This window comes from Hippocampus comes, unplaced genomic scaffold (genome assembly GCF_001891065.2).
Source record: "Hippocampus comes isolate QL1 unplaced genomic scaffold, H_comes_QL1_v1.1 scaffold166, whole genome shotgun sequence".
In the NCBI taxonomy this organism is placed as follows: Eukaryota; Metazoa; Chordata; class Actinopteri; order Syngnathiformes; family Syngnathidae; genus Hippocampus; species Hippocampus comes.
The window spans coordinates 438,124-457,293 of record NW_017805452.1 but is presented as its reverse complement, the minus strand read 5'-3'; the positions used below and the strand labels follow the sequence as shown (position 1 = coordinate 457,293).

At 46.6% G+C, this 19,170-nt stretch overlaps 1 protein-coding gene across 2 annotated transcripts in view; it reads left to right on the top strand.

Annotated features, from left to right (window-relative positions):
• Positions 1-19,164, top strand: part of sdc3 (syndecan 3) — a 27,974-nt gene extending 8,810 nt beyond the window's left edge. The window contains exons 2-5 of one of the 2 annotated variants that reach the window (XM_019874199.1): positions 10,564-10,654; positions 12,745-13,565; positions 16,581-16,782; positions 18,907-19,164. In XM_019874199.1, the coding sequence (XP_019729758.1) occupies positions 10,564-10,654; positions 12,745-13,565; positions 16,581-16,782; positions 18,907-19,073 (1,281 nt within the window). In that variant the 3' untranslated portion in view covers positions 19,074-19,164. Of the gene's footprint in view, positions 1-10,560; positions 10,655-12,744; positions 13,566-16,580; positions 16,783-18,906 lie in introns of both variants that reach the window. The other variant, XM_019874198.1, reaches the window with a different exon arrangement.
• Positions 19,165-19,170: the final 6 nt, after the last annotated feature.

Here is a 19,170-nt window from a genome sequence, read left to right as displayed (position 1 = left end):
TATATATATATATATATATATATATATAGAGATATTGTGAACCTGCAATGACACATCGAAAAGGGATTAAATCTACGGGTCGATTAATCGATGATTAATCGGCCCGTAGATTTAATCGATGATTAATCGGCAGATATCAAATTGGCCAATTTCTTGTTTTTGTCTTTGTTGTCTTCATCCTTGACTTCTTCCCCTTTCTTCCCGCCTTTGTTGTCCTTTTCTTTTCCTCCGTGTCTTCGGAGGCTCAATTTTTGGAGGTTTTCGCCCTCGTCTTGTCTTCTTTGTCTTCTTCTTCATGCTTGTCTTCTTCAAATCCGACAAGGTGGGCGAGGGTTGCTGACGCCCGTAGGGGGAAAAGATGGCAGCAAATGAAAGGGAGATGGATGGCTGCACGGTTCGCGGGCGCTTGTAAAGGAGCTCGGGACGGCGGAGACGGATTGGACGCGCGAAACAACTCGGACGGGATTACACAAGAAGTCACGAGCGGCGGCGGCCAGATGCTTTCACGACACATACGTTATGCTGTCGGCCGCTAGCGTGACCCCGCCGGTGACAAATTCATCATTGACTCAAGTGCGGTTTCAATGAAAAAAAAAAATAATCCTCTGTGCTTTGAAAGGAAAATTGATGAAAAGGCTCGAAAAATACCAAAAGGAGGCCCAGCTTGTTTTTGCCAATCACATGTCACAACCGGAAAAGTAAATGAACGAAATCAGAGTTTGTCGCGGCCGACATTAGCTCGTTCGCGTCTTTGCGATTGATGAAAATCCTCGCAAGTCGGCCGGACAGAAAATTTGTAAGTGCGCGGGAAGGATCTGTCGGCCTGCGGGAGGCTTGTCAGCCAACCGGAGCCAGCCCGACCGTGGCGAGGTCATCTGCTCTTTATTGTGCCCCGCAGGAGCATTTTGTTTCCCCACCTGTGTTCTTGAGACACACACAAATCTTCTTCAGCTTTGTCCGTGATTTTTTTTTTGTGTGTGTTTTTTTTCGGCATCTCTGCCATTCACATCCTTGCTGTATTCTCCATCTTTGTCCTTCCTCGACTTTGTCCATGTCTTTGTTTGTAGTCTTCTTCTGTCTATTTGTCTTATTTATCTTTTTCATTTTTTTTTTCAGTCCTTGTCTCCCTCCTCTGCATCGTTTGTCTCTTTCCTCCTCATCTTTCTTGTCGTCTTCTTCATCCTCCCTCATCAAAGGCGCGCATGACAGTCATCAGTCTAATTGTGCAATCTGTAATTACACCAGCGCTAGCGCGCGCACGTCGCCTTGTGACTCACACGCCGACTCAACCCTATTCGGCTTCCTCCTTCGCATTTTCGACTTAGCTCGACGGAGAAAGCATTGATTACCCTGCTCGGGAGCGCCTCCAGCACCCCCCCATCCGCCCCCCCTATACAAAGGGGTGGGGGGTGGGGGGGGTAGCAGACGCATTTCTGAGCCCCTTTTGAAAAGTTCCTTAGAAACGGCTGAAAAGTTGCAGCCGCGGGCGCCACGCCCTCCCGCTGGTCCTGGCAGGCATCAGATCATTGAGACAACACACACGCACACACAGGCACAAAATAACACATTCATCTGCGTTCAGTTTTGCCATTGACCCACGAGCTGACTAGCACGTCGCGCTAACTGCAGCATTTTTCCACAATCACACATCAATACACACACGCACACACACACACACACACACACACGCGCGTGACACTCCCTGATAGACACCCACACTCCTAAAGCACAAAACAGTGCATTATGCAGTGTGGGAGAGGCAGTCGTGCCGGAATCTTTAAGCGTTTCTGACTCCACAAACACATTTGACACAATTGCACATGGTGTGCTCGATTCTCGTATTAAAATATCCCGAATTTGCCGGCTACGTAGAGTTGCGGAATGTGTCCTACACACACAGCGGCTGCCATTTAGTGGACGTCTCAGACACACAGGCGCTCACACACACACACACACACACACACACACACACACACACACACACACACACACACACACACACACACACGCAGTTGTGCACGTTAGAGATGCATGTTTCATAAGGTCATCCATAATGAAAGACGATTCCACGCAGGGAGGCCTGCTGTGTGTGCGTCGACGCTGCCTCCATGTAAGGACAACAGGAAATTGGTGAGAGTTTCACTGTAAGAATGTTTTTTTTTTTTTTTTAACAGTGTTAATAGAAAGTCCTATGAAGTGTGCATCTGTGTCTGTCTGTGCGTGTGTGTATCTCTCTTCTCCGATACCACCGCACGAGAAACCCTCACCAACCTCTCATGTACTACACCATTCTGTCTGGTTTGAGCGGACGTTGTGCAGTTTGCCTTTGTCGAGTACCTGTGCTCGGTCTCGCCAAATTTACGTAATTGTACTCATCGTTTATCCTCGTGGACAACAAGTGAATAGGGGACGACTGAATGTGTTTTACATTGTTACTGTAATGTCCTCAGAAGTGATGACACCGTGTATGTGTGTGTGGGTGTGCGCACGCGCTTAATCCCATTGGATTGTCAGATTAGTGTAACAACTGGCTGCCACGGGCATCTATCTGCCTCTGCCCGACCCCCCCCAACTATCATACCTCCATGTCGGGCCATAGCGCAACTGGATCAATGAAATACTTTGTGCGTGTGTGTACGCATGTGTGTGTGTGTGTGTGTGTGTGTGTGTGTGTGTGTGTGTGTGTGTGTGGTGTGTGTGTGTGTGTGTGTGTGTGTGGTCTCGCAGCTCCACTTCGAGTCATCTGATGTGCCACTAGACAATCATGTGACCCCCCCCCCCTCACCCCACCCGACTGCGTCTGTGGCTTCATTATGCAGCTGCTCGCGCGGACATGCTATGAGCTAACACGATAACGTCCTTCAGGGTTGAGCACCTGATTGCGTTTTGGACCTTAAACTCAACGTTTCAGTTACCAGGACACCACCCCCCCTGCCCCCCCCCCCCAAAATTATGTCCTGGGTGCCATGTTTGTGGAGTGTGTGTGTCATGGCTTGAAAATACAGCTGCTGAAGATTTCCCATCTCGTTGGAGTTTTGAAACGCAGATCAAAGCCGACAGGACAAAGGGAGCTGAAGCGGGGGTTTCGCGGTGGACATTTGGAAGTCAAACGAGATGCTCCTTGAAGTTAGCGTCAGCGTGATCCACTTACCGGGCATTTTAATTAACCGCCAGATGATAACACGTGTCATTAAAACTGACGCTTGTCCGAGGCTTGCGATGATAATGATGATGATTAAAGGATGATGACATTTTTGGAGGCGACTCCGTGTAGCCTGTCCCGCTAGCACCCGCGCGCAAACGGCTTTTCTCTTTGGCAGGAAAATTCCCATATGGCTCTGACCTTTGCCGAGGGAAACGTTAAACACGACACCCCACCATGCAAATAATTGTGGCTAATTCGAGCAGAGCAGTACCCACAAATGCTATAAACACACCTGCGAGACAGACTCGAGCTGAGGTGGAACAAATTTAAACCGTGAACCACACAAATGTAAGGTAGCCATGTGAGGCAAATTAAAAAAAGGTTCAAAAAGCCTTTCAGGTCCGTCAACGTGATTTTTTTTTTTTTTTTTACCTTTTGTGCACCTGCTCCCCCCGATGCTCACCGCTCTTGCCGTTACATTTCCAGATAATTTTGCAACTCGGCTCAGCGGAACTTGGCTCTGCTGAATCTGATTGACAGTAAACATGTTGCGTTCATTTTCTGGCTCTCGCACACGAGCTTGTTTACGAACACTCAAGCGTGGAGGGCTGAAAACAAATACAAAAACACATTAGTCTCCGGCATTAACACTTCCTCCCCTCGTAGTGCCAGATAGATATCCAAATGTACCCCCCCCGCCCCATTCCACTCAAGACCTTCGGAAGCATTTTTTAAAAAGCGCTAATGAGCGTCAAACTGCACAGTGGGTTCTCTCTTACGAGCTCCCACTCGTGAACCCCCGCTGCCGACAACTTCCAAGTTCCCTCGCATTTTCTTCATGGATAACTTGCTCGGAGTTTGGATGGCGAGTAATGAATATAAATTCCAAGGGTGCCGTGAAAGTGCAACTCTTCCACTTGTGCAGTTTAATCGGCTCCACTCGCCAGACAAAGTTCGAATATCATTTCAGTGTCGGGAACATCCTAACAGAACCCTGGGGGACAAGATAGAGTCGGTATTTGTCGATTGGTTGACATTGGTATAACTTAAGATGGCTAAAAGGGTGGTAGAACCACGTTGGGAGGTATGTTTGTGTTTTTGGGGGGTTTTAAGGTCTTGGTCGAGGAAGGATATGCAAAACGTGCTTATCAAGAGTGTCAATGCGGCATCACATTTCTGAGATGCTACCGACAAATGCTAACATGCTAACTTGCCTGGCTGACATTGGTTGGTTTCGCAAAGCGGAGTGCTTTTCATTTTCTGAAAAAGAAGCACTTTCACGCTTCGGCGACACCTCGGTTTGATTGAGAACATTTCAAATGTTATTTCGTTTTTACGAATTAGCCCGATGGGCGGCCCGTGGTCCTGTGGTTAGCGCGTCGACCTCACAGTGCAGAGGTACCGAGTTCAATTCCAGCTCCAGCCTCCCTGTGTGGAGTTTGCATGTTCTCCCCGGGCCTGCGTGGGTTTTCTCCGGGTACTCCGGTTTCCTCCCACATTCCAAAAACATGCACGGCAGGCTGATTCAACACTCTAAATTGTCCCTCGGTGTGAGTGTGAGCGCGGATGGTTGTTTGTCTCTGTGTGCCATGCGATTGGCTGGCAACCGGTTCAGGTTGTCCCCCGCCGCACCCCCCGCGACCCTTGTGAGGATAATGGCTGGCTGGATGGATAATTAGCCCGATAGCTACTTGTTGTAGCTATGTAGCACGTTACCATAACGTCCCAATCTGTGATTCCGTGAACGCCTCCCGTCAAAGTTCGACGTTGTCGCGTGCGTGCGCCAAAGTGTGTGAGACAAAGAGTTTGTGCGAGCAGTGCGGCGAGGCTATCCGTGCTAATCTCCGCCGAAGACGGCAGGTGTGTCTTAACAAGGCTATCACCTGCTAACCTACTCGCGCTGATCTGGCCACCTTCCAGGCTGCCACGCCAGTTAGCGAGCGACGAGACGGAGCGTTTAAAAAAAAAAAAAAAAAGCCAAAGATGGAGGCAGAGTGGAGGTCACCGGCGATTGGCTCGTGGATTTACTGCGGGGGCGGGGATGGAAGCGCTACAGACAATAAACAGGCGGCGTTTATTTTCTCTGGAGGGCCTGTCGGCCCCTTACTACTCCGGCGGTTCCGTGTGATTGGCGAAGAAGAGCCGACGCAGCAGTCGGCGTGAATCAGCAAGCTCTTTACGAGGCGTGGGCAGCCATCTTCGAAATGTGCCACCTCAACTCCATGTGAACTTTTCATTACCTGCTTTAGGGTCAACATAATTCTCCGTTGTTGTTCTCGGGCCAAATAAATCGACAAAGTGAGAGATTTCCCATGCTGTAAAAAAAGTTTTTGGCTGGCGGGCGGTCCAAATTTGGTTGGAAAGCACCGTCTGGTATTTGAGAGAAATTTAGCCCCTGAAGCCCGTCCGGTCCTTGTATGTTAGCGACATGAAATTTGGTAGCCGTGTTTATCATGACAAAACCGCGGCCCACCCCCAAAAAAGCTTCAAAACACACAGGGAGTCTGCCATTTTCATTTGAAGCCACCAATGGGGTTAGTTTAGAAAATTTTCAATTTTTCGAGGTGTCCGTCCTGCAAAAACTTGGGCAGATTCTTACCATTCGCTACCAAATTCAAACCACCTAAACTCGACAGATGGCTAACGCTTAATTGCTGAGGATTTGAGATTTCGTCATTGCGCGTGGGCGGAGCACGTCGGCAGAATCTGACGGCGTGCCACCGAACCTGGTACTCTCGTGCATATTTTGTTGTGTCATTTATCCTTGTTGCTCATCTGAAAATGGGAGCTGTTCGTTACGCTAAGTGTTTGCCTCCACTCTTGCAACAAGCTTTGAATGACAATGGACCCTTTCACCTTGCTTGTCACCACAGATGTCATTCATATATTTTGATGTAAATGTGGCCGGGGAGTGCCGCTTTGCTGCCGCCCAACGTTCCCACCCCCCTTTTTTTTTTTTTTTTTGCGCAGTTAGTGACCGGCTGACATCTGGATGTAAAAAGGCAACCCGTTGGATATGACCTGGCTTTCCTTAATTGCTTTTATCCCCACCCTAGACCCCCCTCAACGTCTGTCCTCCCATTTAGCGATGAGGAAAGAGCGTCACAGATGGTGTTGCTATTCAAATGTAGCCCCCGCAATTTGAGAGACGATGCGGAAGAATGATCGGGTAACATCTCCCACATTAAAGACGGCAATGAATGAGTTCTGTATTGCAAGTTTGTGCTTTGTGTGCGTTGGCCGGGCCTCGTGCGGGTGTCACCCTCTCGGGTTACCGAGGAATGTGTATGATGAAGACGAAGAGAAGCCGTCTCGATTTCAACAAAAAAACAAAGGTCTTTTGATGAGATGATCGAATGGCGTCAAAACGCGACCTTCTGTTGTTGTGTAGCTGAAACAAACACGGTAACTGCTAGGCGGCCTTGGTGTTTTTTTTTTTTTTCCAGCACTCACAACTTGAATCAATTGAGCAGTGAGTCGGATGCCTGCCTTTTCACAAAATGACGCCGCTGAGATGTAAAAAAAAAAAAAAAAAAAGGCGGCTCACCTGTGTGTAAAACAAGTCGGCACGCGGCAACGTTGAGGTCGTGTCGCTCCAGATCGCATTGCCGTCGCCTCAGAGAACGCACCTGGGCTTCACTGCGCAACCAAGGCCGGTGTAGACCAACCCCCACCCCTCACACCCCCCAAGCTTCAACAAAAGCTATTTGTGTGTTTGCTTATTCCAGTCGATTGGATTGTACCACTTTTTTTTTTTTTTTTTTTCTTGGGCAAGCAGAACATGATCAAGTTCATCCAATGCCTGATCAAAATTTGAGGCTGCAACTGCGATCGGTTGTTCGGCAAACTATTGAAAGGAGAGAAATCGGTGAAATTAGTGATAGGGGACTGACAAAGTTTGTCGACTTGGAATGCGATCGGTTACTCTGGAAAACTTGTCCGAAATGAGTTATTTGATGGATTTTTCGACATTAAAGGGGCTGCAATGGCTGGTTTGGTCATCTCATCAATGTGCCAGATCGGTTGTCGACATACGTTTGGTTGCTCAGCAAACTCGTCGAGGAGGGTGGGGTGAGAGAAGTTGTTTGCTAAACTTGGGGCCACATTTTTGGCCGAGGGTGGCGGGGCGGCGGTTGGTTGTTTGAACTTGTCAGCCAGCAGGAGATAAATTGCTCACCGTATTTGTCAACAAGGAGAGGCGATCCATTTTTTTTTGGGGTGAATACGTCAACATTCCGGGGGGGGGGGCGTTCAACTAGTGTACTTATCGATGAGTTATTTGTTCAACAAACTTGTCAAGGGAAGGGGCAAGCGATCCATTGTTTGGCAAATTTATCACGAGATTGTTTGGCTCCCACCAGAACCATCTGTAGTGAGTATAAAACACGATCACCTCTGCCAAGTTTGAACTGCGAGAGTTTGTTATCGGTGGCCCCCAGCCCCCCCTTTTTTTTTTCCTTTTTTTTTTTTTTTTTTTTTAAATGAGGCACAGTTTAAAAACACTCGGTTCACTGAAATGAAAAAACATTGCCACCTCTGCCAACGCATAAGCCCTTCTACTTTTGGCCCACATCCAAGTTCGGCTTTCTTCGTAACATTTTCTGCACTTTGTGAATAATACATGACTCCTAACCACCCAATCATGCATAATTATGCAGACGTCGTACGTCCATGAATTTTGAATGTACCTAATAAAGTGTCCAGTGTGGGGATCTCTCTCTCTCTCTCTCTCTTTTTTTTTTTTTTTGATAAGATGACCCTGGGGAAAAACTGGCTCCACGTCTTTCGATGGCAGGGCTTCACACGCTGCCAGAAAGCAGCCTGGACAGGTTGTTATCGTTTTATTTTTATTTTTTATTTTTTTGCGAGCAGTGGTGGCAGGAGCGAAATCGAGGGCAGCGCACAGGATTTACCCCCCCAGCTACCACCCTAGCCCCCTTTCGCCCCCGCCTTTCTTTGGGTTTTATTGGTGCGGTGTGGGAGAGCCGTGTGACGTCTCGTTGCGGGTTGGTTAGCTATGTGGCGTGGGGCTGTTTATAGCTTGGTAAAATGCAGCCCTGGTTGGTTCCATTCAATTCGGATCACTTTGGGGGGGAAACACACACACACACACACACACAAATAGCCCTTGCCAACACACACTCACGCCACAATCAAAACCTGTCATTATAGCCACTGTAATGCGCACGCTGTAATTAGACGCAGTGACGGCATTGCTCTCTGGCACACTGTGAATTGACACCACAATATCGGCTCATAAATTGAACATGCTGAGACACAGCGTGATGACATCGGGCTTTAAGTGTGTGTAAGGTAGGGGGGGGTGGGCACGCGTTTATGTGTGTCTGTGGAGGGGTGGGGGTGGGCTGCACACGTTGAAAGAGTCTGCATCCAACTCTGAAAATAGACAGAAGAGACTCTCCGCCGCCGTATGGCCTGGATTTAGACGTGTGTGTGTGTGAGTGTGTGTTTTAAATGTGTATTTAAAAAAAAGGGGGGCCCTAGGGGGGTGACTTCTGGTCCTGCCTAGAGGGGTCTGGTCATTCGGGATTATTTAAGCGTGTGTTTTTAAAGCCACGCTGAGTCGAGATAAGGCAGATGAAAGGAAAGTAGGGCGAGTATGGGGAGGGGGGTGCACTACGTGGGGCAAGAGGGGGGGGTGTCAAGCTGATTTTTAGGTTGTTTTAATGCAACATCTTTTGCAAGGAATTAAAGCGCTGCGATGTGTGTGCCAGGATGTTTCCTGTGAGTGTGTTTTCCACCCACCCCCAAACGATGGGATTCTCTGCAAAAGGCAAAGGTTGCCTGTAGCAACCGCCTTCATCGCGAAATCCTTGGATGGCATACGCGCACCATTTAAGGCGCACCTCCACCTCACGATTACTACAGTGCGTACAGTAATTCCGCTTGGTGACTCCAGTTTCTTTCATTCTTTTACTGTGTTTTTTTTTTCCAGGGCGGCGCTATTTTTCTTTCTTCAAAACGTGGGGGAAATGAGTAAATTCATTTGCATAAGTCAAGGTAACGCTTTATTTCGTGGGCACAAATGAACACTTTATACGTATAATTTCATCTACATGGTGGTCAGAATTTCTTTCTCCTCACGCCATGTCATGTCTGGGACTCACACACACGCACGCACATGCACACACACACACACACACACCAAACGGTTGCACTTCTTTCCAGCAAGGTATGCCCGCCCCTCTCAGACGCAGCACGCCGAGCGAGACGTGCTGTAGTGCAGGCCAACTTGGGTATCCGGCTTCCATTATGACTTTATTGGCTTTTAAAGGCATCGGGTTTCCTGCGTCTGGAACCGGCGGGTGGGGAGGAGCTTCTTCTCCTCTCATATGTTTGCACAATTAGCATCACAAAAGCTAGCTGGGCGCCCCCCCACTCCCCCAACCATCACCACTGCCGACGAGCCCCCCCAGGAAGAGATTTAGATTTGCCAGGGAGATATAAAGTACACTTTGGTCACATACGATTGAGTTTTCCAGCACTTCCAGCAAAACGCAGAGCCTGTTTTTTTCTCCTTTTTTTCCACAGCTAATTAGCGGATAAACCGCCAGGAAAGTTTGTGCGTAAATAGGCCATTTTAAGTGACCACAGTGCATCATGGGGAAAAAAATACAATAATTTAACCCAGCTTCACAGGTAGTACGGTGAGCTAGTGGTTAGCACATCTGCCTCACAGTTCTGACGTCGGGTTTGAACGCCAGTGCCATTCTTACGCACGGCATTCACCATTCGCTCCATGAACTGCGTCATCTTTCGTCGCAATCGAGACAAGCATTTTCCACCACCGCCACATAGTTTGTACAATACCTACAATGTTCATTTTCTTTGTCCAACATGTTCCAACATTTCTGTGCCTCGTCTTTATCTTCTACTCAATAGCTGTGCTAGCTCGAATCTAAATATTGTCACAAAAAGCTGAAGTAAATCCTTCAATGTTAGCCAAATGAAACTTTGGACGACGGGGCCGAGTTTTGTTCAAACTTAGAGGCGTGTTTTTCCTCCAAATGTTTCGCCCATTGATATGTACATTCGTGAACGGTGAGCTATTAGCGCTCCCTTAGCCTGCCCTGCGGTCATCCCCTGAGATCACATCAACATCAGTTTTCCGTGATCCTTTTTTCTGTTTGTCTTTGAGTTTATTGAAAGAAAAAAAGCCTCAAGCAGGTTGAAAAATTAGCATTTGAGTTGAAACATTAACGGCCTCTGGCACCGACGTACTGCCGCTCTCTGCGGCTTTGATGTCCTGCCGTTGGAGGGTTTCATTAAGCGGGCTTCTCCGCAAAGCCAGATGTTACCCCGGCCGCCATCTTTCACCCTGTCGAGAAGGCTTCGTCCTGTCAAGTAAAGCGGCAAACATCCAATCACATTCTCTTGTTTTTTTTTCTCTCCAGCAGGGACAGACGTGGTTGCCCGTCGATGACGAAGGCTCGACGGCGGACGAGTTCTACGATGACGAGGACCTCTACTCGGGATCCGGCTCTGGATGTAAGTGTGTGTGCGCGTGTGTGTTTGTGTGTTTCCACCGCCAGCTGCAGCCTTTCAATCTGCTGACCCTCAAGACCATCCCCCCCCCGTGCAACAGCATCCAAACACACTCTGTCCCAACGCGCCACACAAAGCGGTTTCAACGACCAATTACAGCAAACCTGGAAACACCCAGGCAAACATGACCACCCTCCCCGAGATCTTATTTGCTCTAATCAGATTAAAGTCCACACAGATTAGACCATCCCGCACCTATCTGGCACAGTGCATGTTGGCATTTGTCTGGCGTGCGTAGGAATTAGCCGCTTAGTCTAAAGCGCATTGCTGGAATTGGGCCTGATGTTCTGATCTGCGCTCACTAGCACGGGACGCTTACCGTAAACTAACTTGAACGTAGCTAGTTTTAGTTTTGTGATGTTTTAGAGCCATCAGGTAATAAAATTAAGTGAGTTGGTCCTGTTGACTCGTGTAGATTTGCTGTCGAATGCTACAGCACAATAAATGAAAAAAAAAAAAAAATTGGAAACTGCGCCTCTTCCAAAAAACAAACAATAACAAAAAACCGCACCCCTGAGCATACTTCGAATTTTATTGATTAGTTTAAACAACGAAAAGGAATAAAACTAGCAACATTAAATTCAGCTGTAAATTGTGCTCACTTCTACTGTACTCCGATCCTGCGGGTGTGCGCCAAAGTGCAAAACGAGCACACCGCAAGCGACGTTTTAGTCAAGATTTTCAAAAATCCAATTTAAAAATGAAACCGAAACAACAACAACAAAAAATGGCATGTCAGAGAGTTTTAATCCAGATCTGATCCAAATTGCAATGTGAACAGTGCCCTGAAAATGACATTTAACTGACAGCCTTGTAAGATGTTTGCCGGGTTTATGTTCCAAGAGTTCCACCATCTTTGAAATTTGAGTTTCCACAATGATGAATAAAAAGTTCATACGAGATGCCTCCACCTAAGCGGCTTAGTCGTTTTTTTGCGTTTTGTCCGGGTGCCAACAAATGGAAACGCACTCGACTAAAAACATAACTCCTTTGGCGGCGGCAATGAGAACGGGCGGCGGTGGAAACCGCCGGCCGGAAAATTGCGTTAACTCCACCGGTGATGATACTGATCAGTCCGGCGTCTCGTCTTGGTTTTTGACAAGGGGCTCCATTGTCGGAGTCCATTTTGTAATATCCTCTCCTGCCCGCATGCCTTTGTGAGCCCACATTCAATTTGCTCCTCTTTCAGCCGCTGCTCAAACGTAATGAAAGCTACGGCGGGAAAATTAATCTCCTCTCTGCACTTGTTTAATACTCAAAAGCCCCTTTTTCCACCGCACTCTACCTCGTCGCTTTGCCGCAGTTGTACTTCATGCCTCAGTCATCGCGGGAAACTGTCAGAGTGGATTATAACAACGCTGTGGACAGGCTAAAATGATATTAGCTTGCCTGTTCATTTCATCTCAATTCCTATTGTTCTGGCAAAAACAAGGGGGGTTGGGGAATTGTAGTAGAAAATAAGCAAAAGATGTTGTTTCAAAAATGCTACCAATTTTGCTTGTCCTCAATCAAGCTGCATTCAAAAGTCCTGCTCTCCTTTTCAGTAAAGTAACACTTGAAAGTGCCCACTTTACTTTTGAATACTTCCGTGAAATGTCCGGCTCTCCTCTTCACCACCTTTTTGTTCATAAAGTGTCATTTGAATGTCCAGCTCCTCTTTTTCCGTCAAGTTTTGTTTGTTCGCACGCAGTTCTATTCAAATGCCGCGTTGCTTCTTCAAAGATTTTTTTTTTATTACCGGTTACCTTTGAATATCCCACGCTCCCTCTCAATAAAGTTACATTCAAAATGATATGCTCTCCCTCTCAATAAAGACCCATTTGAATTTCCCCATCTCCTTGTAAACAAAGTAGATTCAAACATCCTGCTCTTCTGTTCAATAGTTACATTAGTGTGTCCTGCTTTTCATCTCAATAAAGTTCCATTTGAATAATACACTTCATCTGTAAAGTTATACTCAAATTTCCCAGTTTCCTTTTCAATAAAGTTAGATTCATACCGCATGTCCCTCTCTCGCTCTCTCTTTTTTCCAGTTCCCGACATCAGCGTGAGGCCGACGTCACTGTCCGTGTCCTTCACCACGGAAGATCCCATCCCTATGTCCACCACCCAGGCCACCAGTCCCGCACCCTCGGCCGCACCCGCGGCCGAGCCCAGCGCCGACCCCAACCCCGCCGTCGCCATCACCGCCACTGCGACAAAAGCAACCACCACCACCACCACCACCGTCGCCGCCACCACCACCGTCGCCACCACCAGCGTCGCCGCTGCCCCTATCACCACCGCTGCCACCCTCTTGCCGACAGAAACAGACGGCGAGAGCGGCTGTTTCTGGGAACTGGAGTTGGAGAAGGAGAAGGAGAAGCAGCTGGAGAGGGAGCGTGAGCGGGAACGGGAGCGGGAGCGGGTTCGAGAGTTGGAGCGCCAGCGGGAACGGGAGCGGGAGAGGGAACGGGAGCGCGAAAGAGAACGCGAACGAGAACGGCAACGAGAGCGGGAGAGGGAGCGAGAGCTGGAGCGCATAAGAGCCGCCGCTGCTGCCGCTGCCGCTGCCGCCCAGACCACTGCCACACCCAAATCCTTAGCTCCCATCGCCGCGGTGACAACCGTACTGCCCACCGAAGAAGAGGACGTGTACCTGTCGCCGGAAGCCACGTCGCTTCACCCCATCTCGGACGTGGACGCCACCACAGAGGACGACCTATTCGCCACGGAGGAGCGCACCACCGCCACCCCGCCCACCACCACCCTCAAGACCAGGTTCCCCTTCAGGCCCAGGGTCCCCGTGGCGACTACCACGCTGAGGGCCCCCACGGAGAGAAGCACACGCCCAGCACAGCCAACGACGACGCCGGTGAGAACAAAAAAAAAAAAAAAAAAAATTGGTTGCCAGCATTTCAAAGCTTCATATTCACTTCCAGCAACATTGTTTTTTTTTCTTTTTATCAGCACAAGGTTGTTTTTTTTTTTTTGGGCTGTTTTTCTTTTTTTTTTTTTTGCAACTTTCCGTCTATAGTTTTTGAAAAATCATTACATTCCCCCTCGGGATTTATGTCGTGATTTGCATTTTTGTCAATTCATATTATTTAATGTTCTTCTACACTTTTTAGTACATATTAAAAAATAAAAAATAAAATAGACTACAATAGATAACATATTCAATATGTGTCTTTTTTTATGGACAAATATTTTTAAATATGAATATTTGATCACGTCACCCCAAATTATCTATGGATATTTTGTCTTGATTAATAGACTTTTTTTTTTTAACAAAAAAAAATTCCCTCCAATATTTTTGTGAAAAGATTTGATCTTGCCATCCAAAATGAAGCGAATTATTTACTCATATATTTTTAATTGGGAGGTTGGGGGGGCATCCCAACCATTTTTGTTGTTGTGTGTATATATGATAATATCACCTCAAATTATCCAGATTAATAATTAATCTTGATTTGTGGACATCCATTTTCTAGTAAAATGTTTGTGACGAGAGTATTTGACACCCTTTTTAAAAATCATCCCAGTTAAAAGCAAAATCTTAGAGTAAGGAGGATTTTTTTTTTTTTTTTTTTTTTACTGAAAACAATTACTCACTCTGAAAGTCAAACCAGCTTTCGTCGGAATCCGATGCAGTTTGCATTTAGTCACAACGTAAAGAGATTTGTGTCTTGTAACTGTCAATCTTTAAACTTTGGAGTTCAAACCACTAAGTGCTGCTTACCCTTCACTTTTTAGCCCGGTTCGGTAAAAAAAGTGACCTTTCTCAAATAGTTTTCGACTTTGTTGAATCTTAACAGATGCAGCTATAAAAAAAAAAAAAAAAAAAAAAAAGAAGTCCAAGGAACAGTGAATAAGTAAGTACAACTTTTCTTGGAACAACCGAGCAAGTTGAGATCATTCAGGCATGGGCTGCTCAAGGAAGACCTCAAATATATCCTTGTATGTATTTCAGGATATAGTTTCATGTGTAAAGCGCCTCTGTCATTACTCAAATCCGGCAGCTGTGCGCGGTTGTCGTGGCCAAAAAGTGCACACATGCGCATAAGCGCACACAGTGGCACCTTTGTGTGTTTGCCACTCAGGGTCTCAAGCAGGCAGCAGTGTTTTAAAAAGTGACTTTCATCCCCACAAAACAGTGTCCGGTCGCATTCTGAATCGCTTTGAGCACAATAGATCTTGGTGTGAGAGAGAACTCGATGCAGACTCTTCTGAGAGGCAGCCAAACATGATTGTTTTTCCTTTTTTTTTTTTGCTCCTTTTTAATAAGATTCAGTATGGGTGTGGGGGTGTAATGCAAAATGTCTTTGTTGTCACAACTGCCTTTGCAAGAAAGTTAAATTAAGAGAACAAAGGCGTTTATTTTGCCATTCCAATCTGGAATCGCGGCAAACAACAATAAGCTGCGAGCAGCCGTCAGCGGGCCCGAGTGCTTAGTTTTTTTGTTTTTTTTTCCTTTCTCCTCGGCGAATCCTCAACAATGATGAGCAAAGGAACACTGTGGTTCACCTCCGTGAAACCGCGTAGGCTGAAATGCTTTGCCGTTTTTTGTTCTTCTGTCTGGAACGGCGGTGCCCAACCTTTTTTGCCCCCCGGACCGGTTTAATGTCAGACGATATTTTCAGTGACCGGCTTTTAAGGCGTGACAAGATAAATACAACAAAATAATATCATATGATGTGCATGAAAACTGTGGTGTTTTTGAAACATAATTATCAATCCGAATCATGACACGAGGAACGTCCTATCTGGCCGCAATACTCTGGTCGCTATGGCAATGTTGAAACGTGCCTTCAAAATACGGGAAACCGAAATAAATAAAACGGAAGTAAGGTAAGTTATTTATTTTTTAAGTGCGGCCCCGTACCAAATGACCCATGGACCAGTGCCGGTCCATATTAAAATATCCAATTTGTATGCCTGTGAATCGCCCAGAAAGTAATCATGTAGTACCCTCCCATACCACTAGGGAGCAGCAACATCTAGCCAATTGCCTTGTGTTTCGACCACTCGAGACAAGCGAATTTGCCGCATGAATCCAGGACGACAGTGAAATAATTATCAAAGATTATAAAATACTTTTTTCTTTGTGTTCATTTGATTCCAATTCAAGCTGTTATAACGTCATTCTTTAATGTTAAAAACGGTTAAAGTAACAATATAACACGTTCATTGTTAAAATAAGCGTTTTTTTCATATTTTCAGCTAGTGGTGTGCCGTGAGATTTTTTTCAATGAAAGAAGTGTGCCATGGCTCCAAAAGGTTTGAAAAACACTGGTCTAGAAGACAAGCTTCTAATTGAAACTTGTTTGGGAGAGTTGCTTAACAAGAACAAAACCTGGAATTTTGTCCTCCTCAAACCAAAACAGCTGACTTACTGTTCGTTTTTGGCCATGTTTGAAAAAAATTCGTCAGTTTGACCGATCAACGCAAAAATGGATGGACATGTCTTCTGTCGTACCCTGGAAACAGTCTCAAGAACTTATTGCTTATATCGGATAACAGGAAGTCGGCCATTTTGATTCTGTGTACTTCCTAACACCAACAAATCGCAAAGTGACAGGATTTACAAAACAAAAAAAAATCCAAATCTGTCAAAATGCAGTTCGAATTTTGAAAATCGGATGACACATTCTGGAGAATTGTTGGGGTTTTTTTTTTGGGACGAATTTGGAAGACTCCATCAAATAATGGACTCCAGAATTCCAACAGCCTCTTTTAATAATTTCCAGACTCAGCTGTATCTGTGTTTTAAGATTTAAAAGTAGTAAATAACTTTCCGCTGATCAGAACCAAAAAGGGCCTCGTTGTTCCTGGCGGAAAATTGCGCTCCACGCTATCGGGCCCTTAAAGTCCACTTCCTGTCTCCCAGGCACGTGCCGAGGAAGGCAACAACGAGGTGGCCGTCGTGGGGCCCAGCGGCGACTTCGAGATCCGCGACGACCAGCGCAGCGATCTTGGCCGCGCCCTGACGCCGGAGGATCCGGATCTGGTCGGCAACACGGTGGACGGCGGCAGCTCAGCCGCGCAGCTCCCGCAGAAAAACATCCTGGAAAGGAAAGAAGTCTTGATAGGTCGGTGTTGTCTCTTTTTGGCCTTGTAACCTCCCTTCCCTGTTGAACGCCTGCGACCGATTTACACCGTTTCCATCAAGCAGAGTCGTTCATTGACTCATCTCCCCAAAAAAAGGTTTTGTGGGCTCGATAGCGACGGAGTTTCCAACTGGTCTGACCTCTCTGTCTCTTCCAGCCATTCTCATTGGTGGACTGCTGGCTGTGGTTTTTGCTGATTTCCTGGTCACTGGTAAAAGAGCAGGAGGCAACAGACTTTAGGCTAGACTAGACTGTGTGTTTGTCTGTGCGCGCGCATGTTTGCGTTCGTGTGTGTGTGTGTGTGTCAATGTGTTTGTTAATACAAAGCAGAGCGGTCCTGCTATCCTGTGGTTGAAACATGAGTACGAACAGCAGTTCACCCTCGTTGAGAAATCTTCTATTATCTGTATTCATTTATTTATTCATTCATTCATTTATTTGTTTTACGCCGGCATTTTACCTCTGCCAAAGCATATATGGGCCAGAATGGAACGGAAAAAAAAAAAAAAAGACGAGTACAGTTGAAGGCACAGCTGGTGCCATCTTGGAACAAACACCACCCACGTGCTGAGCAGAGGCAAAGGTTCCACACCAAGAGTCTTTTCTCCATTTTTTTTCTCTTTTTTTGCGGGAGGAGGGCGGGAGACTTAATTTAACATCGTTCCCCCCCAGCCATATATGAGCACATATTAGAATATTCACATCCAGTCAAGTGTTCCCAGAAGAGTGGAAGCTGCTGTAGCTGTGTCACATTTTTGTCCTTTTTCACTAGCCGTAGCTGTGACGGCAGCTTGTCGGTTTTCTTCCATTTTTCTTTCCTGACCCAATATTTTTGTTCTTTTACACTTGATGTAAGTGGGTTGGCCTGATGTCCCAATACTTCTTGTCAGTCATCACTATCTGTAAAAATATTGTTGCAAATGTTCACTTCTTGGACAGACAAAAATATTGAGACTGGAAGCTAAATAATAAAAAAAAATATATAATGGACAAAACAATTGGGACGTAAAGTCAAAACGGACAAAAATATTGAGGGAGTGAGTATTGGGACGCGTGGCTATCACACCTACAGGGACCCAAAGGGAAACGCGCAGTGAAAATCGACAAAATCAAATTACGATCGTCGAGCACACAGGAAGTAAAATTTATCAAAAAATATTGGGACATGAAGTGAGAATGGACCAAAATATTCTGTCAGGAAGTAGCAACAAACTGAAATATTAGGACAGATGTACCAAAATTTTCAGACCGAAAGTGAAAATGGGCAGACAAAATCAAATTACGATCGTCGAGCACACAGGAAGCAAAATTTAACAAAAAATATTGGGACTCAAAGGGAGAATGGACCAAAATATTCTGTCAGGATGTAGCAACAAACTGACAGATGTACCAAAATTTTCAGACAGAAATTAAAAATGGGCAAAAGCTTTGGGATAGGAAGCAAAATTGGACAGTAATAATGTGACAGAAGTGAAAATGAATTGAAGTATTGCAACATGTGGCCATCACACAACCGCAGTTTTTTTAATGGACAAAAGTATTGGGACAATGAGTGAAAATTGACCAACATACTTGAAGAAGGCGGCCTGGTGGGCGAGTGGTTAGCGCGTCGACCCGGTTCCGGCCTTCCTGTGTGGAGTTTGCATGTTCTCCCCGGGCCTGCGTGGGTTTTCTCTGGGTACTCCGGTTTCCTCCCACATTCCAAAAACATGCATGGCAGGCTGACTGAACACTCTAAATTGTCCCTAGGTGTGAATGTGAGCGCGAATGGTTGTTCGTTTGTGTGTGCCCTGTGAGTGGCGGGCAACCAGTTCAGGGTGTCCCCCGCCTACTGCCCGAAGACGGCTGGGATAGGCTCCAGAACCCGCCACCCCGCGACCCTCGTGAGGATAAAGCGGATCCGAAAATGGATGGATGGACTTACAGGAACCATTTTGACTTCCTGTCCCAGTACTTTTGCCCACCACATGTCCCAATTTCTTTCTTTCTTTACTTTTTTTTTTTTTTTTTTATAGTCGAGGGTATACAAATGTGTTTCCAAAGTCACATGCTACTTTCCGACTGAAATGCCCACCTCCCCCGTCTCTGTCTCATGTGTTTGTTCAGCGGTCATCGTCGGTGGCGTGGTGGGCGCCCTGTTCGCCGCCTTCCTGGTCATGCTGCTGGTGTACCGCATGAAGAAGAAGGACGAGGGCAGCTACACACTGGAGGAGCCCAAGCAGGCCACCGTCACCTACCAGAAGCCGGACAAGCAAGAGGAATTTTACGCGTAACGCATGACCGCCGCCGCTGCCACGAGCGCCACGATGACGCCAAGCCTCCTCTTCCTCCGCATCGCTTTCCACCCTGCCCCCCCATCCCCCACACCAC